General features: G+C 35.9%; 1 protein-coding gene across 1 annotated transcript; it reads left to right on the forward strand.

Annotated features, from left to right (window-relative positions):
• Positions 1-1,200: 1,200 nt before the first annotated feature.
• LOC115967700 (squamosa promoter-binding-like protein 12) lies at positions 1,201-9,459 on the forward strand. The gene is given in 7 exon segments (XM_031086838.1): positions 1,201-1,377; positions 3,967-4,650; positions 4,855-4,991; positions 5,314-5,565; positions 7,865-8,169; positions 8,171-8,249; positions 9,023-9,459. Coding segments are annotated over 6 exon segments (1,593 nt in total). The 5' UTR covers positions 1,201-1,377; positions 3,967-3,991; the 3' UTR covers positions 9,184-9,459.
• Positions 9,460-9,850: the final 391 nt, after the last annotated feature.

Below are 9,850 nucleotides of genomic sequence, written 5' to 3' on the forward strand. Positions count from 1 at the left end.
ACCGTAAAATGTGTTCTTGTGTCTATTAAAGTTTTGGATCATTCATGTCTTTGTATACTTCATTAGTTCAATTGAAATTTTTTTTACTCACTTTGATGGACAATTTGGTAACTTATATTAAAAATGAAAACTTTAAGGATTCACTATAAATGATCCTAAATTTTATGTGTGTATAGATGTATGTGTTGTGCATATTTATGAAAGTTTGTATAAGCTAATAAGTTAGTATCATAAGTTGACTCCCAAACAAAAATTCATGGCTATTCCCTTGATCTTTCATCTCATCATTCGAAAGAAAAAAAAAGAAGTGAATTTGTGTTTACCTTAGAAAATATCTAAATTACAAATTGCAAATATACACATAACTTGTGAGTTTCAGTTAACTCAATTAGTAAAATTTTACGCGGTTAAGAAAGAGATTCAAGAATCAAGCTCCAAAAATCAATTAATATTTTAGTATAAAAACATGGCGAAAATAGCCAAATAACACTTTATTGCAAATTATGTTTCAATTTATAACTATTTCAGAAATATGTAGAGATCTACTACTTTTTGAGTACTTGAGTTTAACGAAATCAAGTTTTTCATGATACTTGAGTTCATAGAACCTAAATACTATGGAAAAAATTTCAAAAATTTTCAGAATATATTTTTTTAAAGAACTCAAGTTTTTAAAATGGTAATAGATCCTTATATATTTTTAAAACAGTGATAAATTATTAATATTTTTTGGCTAAACAGTAATAATGTGCCATTTTCGCCATAAGAACAATGATTGAAGTTAAAATTTTATTTATTATATCTATCTATAAAAAGAAAATTTTATTTATTATATCTATCTATAAAAAGAAGTAAAAGTAAAAATAAAAACACAAACACAAACACAGAACTCTCCTGTGAAGTCACTTTCTACAACCTGGCACATCTTTATAGAATGGAGAGCACACCAAAACAGAAAGTCACCCACCGTCCATGGAGAAAGGTAGCTACTGAGAGAGAGAGAGACAGAGAGAAAAGCTTAACTTAGGGACATAAATGGTAAACAACAGCATATCTCTCAGAGCAAAAGAGAGGGACACGTGTCCAGACATAATTTTTGGACCAGACAAAAATTAATTGCCCAGTGGGTGAGCCTGGACAAATACTGAAATACCCTAAAAAAATAAAGAATATAATAATACTATAAATAGTAAAAAACCAGTGGCTATGTCTTTCCTTTCTTTTATGCCCCATCTTTCTACACTTTCCACTTTTGGTACATATCCCTCTTCCAAGCCCTTCTCAACTCGTCTCTCACTCAGACTCTGACTCCACTCGCTCCTTGACTCAGTCCACTCCACATGGCCTGAACTATTCTCTCCCAGCAGAACCTGTACTGTAAGTCATCAATTTTATGTCCTTCCTTCCTTTTTTTTACCTTTACTTTCTCTCTCTAGAAATGGGTTTTGGTTTGATTGTGAGAATAAGATTCTTCTGTCCTTTTTTTTTTTTTGGTGTACTGAGATTTTGGAAATTTTTGATTTTTTGAAACTGGGTTTTATTGGGAACTGGGTAAAAAAAAAAAAAGGAAAGCTTTTATATTTTTTGGGTTTTGAATGATTTTTTTGGTTTATGGGTGAAAAAGTGAAAAAGTATATAGTATATACCTTGGAGAGCTCAGATGAGTGCTACTGCTGTAAAAAGAAACTTAAAGATTGACTTTTGTGTAGGTGAATCAATAAATGGATATAATAGAGTTGCTCAGTTGTACACTATATTGATACCAAGCTTCAGAATTGTTCACCATATATATATATGTCATCTATATGTGATGTATGAATGTATGTCATCTTTATGTGATGTATGAATGTATGTTGGTATGCATGTACACATATATAAACCCCAAGTTGTTAGTCTAGTGGTTCCAAGGGCTCGTGAGATCCATGAGGTTTTTGAATTCAAAACTTCTAGCCAGCATCTTGGGGCCACCCCTAGGTTCCTCTCTGTAATTACCTAGCGTGTGGGATGGGAAACTACACACACCAGGTGTAATAGTTGGGGTGCTAAAAGAGTTGTGAACACCCACGTTACGCACGCGCACGCACATATATGTAACTTCATTAGTATAGACTCAGGCAATTATAACCAAATGATAATAAATGGGTTTCTAGGATTTCTCATTTCTGAGTTAGATATGATTATGTGGGTTGTTGGGACAATTTTTTAAGTGCACAATAATGAATGTTTGGAAGCCTGCATTTTTTATTGGTGGGGGCAGAAAATTTATAGTCTAAAAGTTTTTAGAGTTTTTGTTTCTGGTGGGAGTTAGAATTTAGAGTTTAGACCCATGGTTTGGGATTTTTTTTACTCATTGTTTTGTGGTGATACAAAAGTTTAGGGATTTCTTAAGCACATGTAACTGGTACACAATTTTTGTTATCTCATGTAATGATGGGAGATTGAGATTTGTGGATTTCACGCAGAAGTGCTTGAATTATGCATGTATTCGGATTTAGATAAATGGGGTCAGTTAAAGATGCTTTAGCTTGGGATACACTGACAAAACTGATAGGGATTATTGAAACAAATGCAATTTTTATCGGACTGTGTAAATCCAATAAAAAAAATGGGGTATCTTATTGATAACTACCTGTCAAACTTATTTGAGATGAAAGTGCGATCGATTATGTGCAATAATTGTTGTTGAGAAAGAAGTGCCGCGATGAATGAATGTTGATGGCAGTAGATGAACATTTTCAACATGAATGCTTGCTCAACTGCTGCTTTAAGTGTAGTTGTTGGTGAAGAAAGTGATCTTTTTTACAGTATTGCATTATTCTCTTGCCAGAAATTATTGGAGGCATTTTTCTTCTCTCTATTTTTTCCCTCCCCCGGGGGGATTTTGTGTGTTGGGGGGGGGGGGGGGTTGTCAATTGCCAAATATATGAAAAAAGTCACTCAATCTTCTGATGCTGTAAATTATCAACCTTGTATAAACAAAAAAGTTATTTCCTGGCTAACTGTAACTCCTGCTTTCTAAAGAATGTGTGTGGTAAAGAGGTTTTCTGAGACAATGGATGTTAATGGCACTAAGTAAAGTTTGGGAAAAAAAAAATGCTACTTTTTATGGTGTATGAGTTTAAATCTTGGGTCTAATTGAGTAGGACTGCTAAAACCATTGCTATTATTGATTCATAGGAATTGCAGTTACAGTTTTACTTTAGATATTAGAAAATGCTACCCTTTACTGTCTTGGTTCTAATTTTTTCAATGGTGTGTGAGTTGGATTCTATTATGTCACTCGGAGGGGTCAGGAGAGTTGTGTATGAGTGGTGAATCTGTGGGTAATGAGCTGGTAGGACCACGCTGATGACATGTTCTTGACAATTTCGTCTTGGCCAAAATGGGAAGGAAAAATCCACATGGAGGTCTCTGACAGTTTTAAGTTCACTTGTTTGTTTGGTAGGGTGGGAGATTAAGAATCTAACGGGACAAATGGGCTGAAAGTGATGTATTTAAAGGGATGCCAACCGTTATTGTTCCGTTACTCCATTATATGGTCTTTGCATTAATCTTGGTTCTCTTCTAGACTTGGGGAGCAGTCTGGTTCTAATCTGTTCTCTCAAAGGAAAAAACAAAGAAATTTGCTACCCACCCTCACATGTTGATGCTCAAGTAGAGGGAATGGACAAACACTGCGATTCCAAGATTTGAGTTGAAGGTAACTTTGACTTTACTTGAGCTGTATATGTCAAAGCATGATAAATATGTCACACATTTATCAACTACTTGTGTAACATGTGGCTCTTGTCTTGTTTGAGTTTCTAGTCCTTGCTCTTTTCCATCAGTTAGCACATCTTATTGAGAGTGTGACTGTTTGCTGCACTTTTGGCATTATGTTAGTTGCAGTCATTGCATGCTGACCAGTGCTTGGCTGGGAAAATTATATGTGCACATTGCATCTAAAACCGATTTTCTTTCTTATAGGTGTTTTCTTAATAATTTTTTTGTGATGGACTGGAACTCAAAAGCCACCTCAGAGTGGGACTGGGAGAAATTGGCAGGGTTCAGCTCAAAGACAATTGATATTCCAGAATCGGTACAACCATCAAATCATGAGCTTGAAGGAGGGGTTGACAACACATCTGTTTATTCATCTGGAGGTGGTGGTGGTTTCTCAGGGTCTGATTTGGGCCATGGTTCTTCATCTAGGAGCTCCATCTCTGCTTCAGCTGATTCCTCTTCCAAGGAAGGAATTAAGAAAAGTGGAACTGTTGATGGCTTTCCTAAAGATTTTACTGAGAAGAATGAGTGGACCAGGGCGGACAATACTGGGAAATTTCCATCTTTGGGGGCATCTATCAGCTCTGGTGAACCAATAATTGGTTTGAAGCTTGGTAAACGAACTTATTTTGAAGACTTGTGCATGGCAAGCACCACTAAGACATCACCAACATCTGTGACTCCGACATCCTCAACTGTTCCTGGAAAAAGGTCTAGGGCATCTTATCAGAGTACACAAACCCCACGTTGCCAAGTTGAAGGATGCAATATTGACTTAAAGTCATCAAAAGACTACCATCGTAGGCATAGAATTTGTGAAAGCCACTCGAAAAGCCCAAAGGTCATCGTTGCTGGTATGGAGCGTCGGTTTTGCCAACAGTGCAGCAGGCAAGTTTTCTTTGGATCTAATTTAAGGAATATTATCAGTACGAATCTCTATTTTCTTAGTAATTTGTATTACTAAACGTCTTTTTTGCATTTTCAACACTTCTTGATTGTAAGATTTTGTTTGTACAAGAAGATTTTTGTGGGGTTTGTCTTATTATTAAGTGAATTTGTTGATGTGACAATAACTTGGTTGTGAATGTTAAGGTTCCATGAATTGTCAGAGTTTGATGATAAGAAGCGAAGCTGTCGTAGGCGTCTCTCTGATCACAATGCACGGCGACGTAGGCCACAGCCAGAGGCAATCCAGTTCCATTCTCCTGGGCTGTCTTCATCAATATATGGTGGTAATTTTGACACTGAAAATTTCTGTACTTTTCTGTTGTGCCAGTAGTTATATAACTTAACTAAATCCGTCCTTCATATGGCTGTCTATCTGCATTTAAGTCATCATTTTCGTTACATTCTCAATTAGAAAAGTGAACATCTTATTCTGTAAATTTTTTGTTTGTTTTGGGTACATTTTTTTAGCCTTTCATCATTCGATTCTATAAGCCAATGATGCATGATTGTTTCATTTTCCTCATGGTAAATTTTCGGAGATTCATAGCGAATCTTTGAAGTAAGGTTATGTATCATTTGGTTTTGTGGTTTTAATCTCTACAGATGGGAGACAGCAGATGAATCTTGTATTGAATAGGGTTCCATTGTCAGCTGCAAATCCAACATGGCAAAGTGCATGCAACGATAACAAGGCCACACAAACTGGACATTCTTTAACTAGGCCTACAAAAACTGGGGGTATTGATAGGCAGCTGAAATTGCTCACAGATACGCCAGAGGTTCCTTCCATGCTACAAACATATTCAAGCAAGATGTTGTCTTTTGAAAACAGTACACCTCAAGTCCTTAGTCAAGGTATTTCTCCTTGCTTTTATACAGAACTGTTTTGTATTGGTAGAAGTGTTACACATAAATTTTAATTTCTTTGCTGAGTTATACATTGAAATATGGCGAATCAAACATGCTTAGCTTACTTGGCTTATGTACAACATTTTAAAGTTTCACTTATTTTTAGCCACATTTGTACTTTTACCTAGCTTATTTTTAAGGCAAAATAGGCCAATAAAAATAAGTTATACCAAATGAACACTTGCTTCTATTTGTCATAGCTTATTGGTTAGCTTATTTTTTAGGCTGGCCAAGGTACAACATTTCAAACACTCACTGTTTCTAGGTATAGTCGTAATTTTACCCAGCTTATTTTTTGAAGCAATATGAACAGATGAAAATAAGGTATACCACACTCAAGTAGTGTTGGTACACAATTCTGACCCCGTAAGTTTTTCTTGAAAGGTATTCACAATTTTTATTGCAAAACATGTTCTAATTCTCATTAGAAATCATGCCCTAAATTTTATTGGAAGAAGTATGCTATTTTCCCTTGGAAAGCATACTGTATTTTTTATGGAAAGATGTGCACAATGTTTTCTTGCAATGTGTGCCTTAATTTTATTTGTAAAATGTTCAATCTTTCTTGAAAAGAGTGCCTTATTTTTTATTGGAAAACATGTTAATTCTCCCCTAGGAAGCATATCCTAATTTTCTCTGGAAAACATTACCTAATTTCATAGAGAATTATGTTTTAATTTTATTGAGTGAGTACCTTTCTCCTTGAAAATGTACCATTTTAACATCATTTTATGGGTATTAATGTATTACTTTTATATCTATTATTACTTATAAATTAATTTTAGATATGTTTGTAAATATTTTAATTGTTGTTACACCTCTACTATCGAAATCTGTTGCCAGCCAATCACCCATCCGTCGATCCAATGCACACTATCAAAGACACATCTAATCCAAAACATCTAAGCACCATCAGCCAACCTCCATCCACGCCGAAAACCACAACCTATCACTGTCGGCAAAAATCATACCACAAACTACCATTAATCAGGAAGCCACTTAAACCCAAACCTCCAAGGCTGAAATCTTCATCCCTGTGCACCACTAGTTGCTAAAACCATGAAAGTCCCAATCCAGACTGCCTCAAACCAACAGAACCCATGCCCACCGTTTATGTCTCTGATTCATGACCGCACTCAAGGACAAAAGATATAGACAAAGTGAGAGAGGAGGTAGTGGAAAGAGAATAGCAGATCAGTCTAAGGGAAAAAAACAAAAAAAGAGATGGGCTCAGGGATTGGGCTTAGTGTCATCTCAAGCCCAAACACTTGTCCAAGTTGAAACTTAACCAAACCCAAACCCAAATAGTTCAAGCCCATTTTTAATTTTCCCATGGCTCCTAGCTCAGTAACCAAAGTCTAGAGCCTGAATAGTCCATAAAACCCATTACCTGAACCAAAATGGCTCCCAAAGTCCTTAATCAAACCCAAGACCAGATCCAAATGAGAGACCCAAACTACCCACTAACCAACCCAAGCCCCAATTATGCACCAACCAAGCCAACAATAGAAATTAGCCCAAACCTACAGCAGAACACTAACATTAGCCCATAAAACCCCCCATTTTCCTCAAGCATTCTTCTTCTTCTATTTTTTTTTTTTTTTTTTGAAGAATAATCTTCCTCAAGTACTCCTTCAAGTAGTTTTATTGCAATTTTGGCCTCATGCCTGCAGCAATTAGATTTTGTCCAACTAAGGTATAAATCTCGCTTCACAATTTGAAATTTTGTGATTTAAATTTATGCAAGTAGTTAATATTTATATTTTTGCAGATAATGTGGTATTTAAATTGCTTGGATATGGTAGTGCTAAGCTGCCACTTTTTATTTTCATAATGTGGATAGAATATTGTCTATAAATATTTACATTTTAATGTTGTATGTGTCCCTATATAATATTGTGACTCTGAGTAATGGTTTGACTATCTAGACAATAGACAATTAAGTTATTCCCACCTTTAGTGGGTCCCAGTTAACTCAATCGGTAAAATCTCTGATGGTTGAATAAGAAATCTGATTAGTGTTTTATTCTGATGATAAAGAGTTATCATTAGAGCGGATGCCATAAGTTAAAACTCTCTAAAAACAAGAAGTTATTCCCACCTTCCCCTTAGTTCTCTATTCCTTTTAATTTTAAATGTTCCACAGACTCCGGTGTGTTTATTCAAAGTTGTGTACCAAGTTCATTTTTGGATTTTCTTTCTATAAATAAAATCTCTATTTCTTACATCACAATTCTCTATACAGGTTTAGAGGCATCTTCGTTTGCATCTCATGTTAATGTAGCGCCAGATCTTCGGCGTGCTCTCTCTCTTCTGTCAACCAGTTCATGGGGTTTGAATGACTCTGAAGGCAATGCACTGGACCAGCTCATGCCTGTTAATCGAAGCAGCGTAGCCCAGCCAGCAGTGCATGCAGAACTGCAAAATTGGGATTTTTCCTCAGCAGGACACGAGCAGGTGGAACAACCACCTCCTGAATCCCGTGTGCGTTCATTAAATTACCATAATAATGGCGGTGGCCATTACCAGGAATTCCAATTGTTCAAATCATCTTATGAATCTGGCTGCTTTTATTCCAATCAAATCAACTGATTATTGGAAATTAGCACTTCCTATGAAATCACTGCAAGGTCAGTGGATCCATCACTTCTGTATTTCATGTTATTTTTGGTTGTCAAAATAGTGTTTAATTTAAGTTTTATCATTATTTCTCTACGATGTGATGGTAAAACATGCACCCTCGAATCCCTAAAAGCAGTTAAATTTCTTCCTCAATTCTCCAAGGGGTAGCACAATTAGTTGGGGACAATGTCTCTTGTAGAATTTTAGTCTCCTCTTCCCCATCCCTTTGGGTCAAACTCACTTGTCTAGAATTTGATCTTTACGGGTAGCACAATCGGATGGAACCAGCCTCATGAAGTCAAAGTCACTTGCTTGAATTCACCCTTCATCCTTGCCTTGGGCAAATTTCAGTCACACACGCACACCTTCAAGTACCCATTAGAAGACTTGAAGTTTTATGTGACTGAATTTCACCAAGCTTTTCTGGAACAGTGACCAAATCATCTTGCTCAATGGTTATATGAGACCCAGGAATTATTCCAATTAACCCATGAAATCCATAGAATTGGTGGTTTCTTCATATTGTTGTCTGATATAAATAGTTGATGCAATATAACTCACCATTGAACAAATGAAATAATGTGTAAGGTTGAAGCATATATTTGTATGCAGACCTGATCCATAATGATTCATACCTTACATTTCTAACTGAATGTTGTGGCCTGGTTTTCATGCTCATTTGTGGGAATATTAATATGGAAAGACAAGAGACAACATTAACTCACTGTTTTAAAGACCAACATCCACTTGCATTTTTCTAAAAGTTATTATTTACTTTCAGGATTTTGTTGCAGTTTTGGTCAAGCTGGCAAGACATCCAACCAGAGCACAAAAGCGACGTGTTTTGAAATTGGATTGTTTGCTAGTAAACAAGTTTTCTGCAACATTCATTGGTTACTTGACCGAAATAATGTTGATCTGATCTCCTTATTGTTGAAATAATGTTAATGGTCTGCTAATTTGTCCGAGAGGACTGCCTACCAGGCTTTAATTTGGCTAAACACTTGAATATTATTATTATCCAGTGCTACAAAGCTTGTCTGGTAGTTTATATATAACTTTTGGACAGCTTACTGCATCTTTTTAAGATCTTATTCCTAATTTTGCTCTCCCAAATTGGATGAGTTCCTAATTTTAAGCATGATGAATGGATCTTTGTAAGTTTTATCCCAAGTGAGAACTTTTAACCTTTATTAAAGTTCCTTGTGTTCTCTTTCCTGTTGAATATTCTTGAGTAGTTATGGCTGTGGTTAGAATCATTTTTCTTAGAAGATATGAGTCGACTATTGAATGTACTTTGGTGTCTCTCCTTCTAATAAAATACTTACAACAGCAGCTGCTGGTTTGCTTAGACCCCAAAAATACCCATTAACCAATTTTAAGACCAAGATACCAAGGGCATTCAAAATGGTTACTCTATCACAAGAAGTGGGGGCACAAAAAGTTGGAAGATAGGTTTGTACCACTTGAGTTTCAAAAACTTCGGTTGAAGTTTGCTCGTGGATTAAGGATTGTGAAGAGACTTTTATGAAGAAAACGAAGGGGAGAGAGACTCTAGAAGGATCTTTCATGCCTTCCTTCAAGAAAATGGGGGGTATTTATTTATGGA

The sequence above is a fragment of the Quercus lobata genome, chromosome 11 (assembly GCF_001633185.2).
Source record: "Quercus lobata isolate SW786 chromosome 11, ValleyOak3.0 Primary Assembly, whole genome shotgun sequence".
NCBI lineage: Eukaryota > Viridiplantae > Streptophyta > Magnoliopsida > Fagales > Fagaceae > Quercus > Quercus lobata.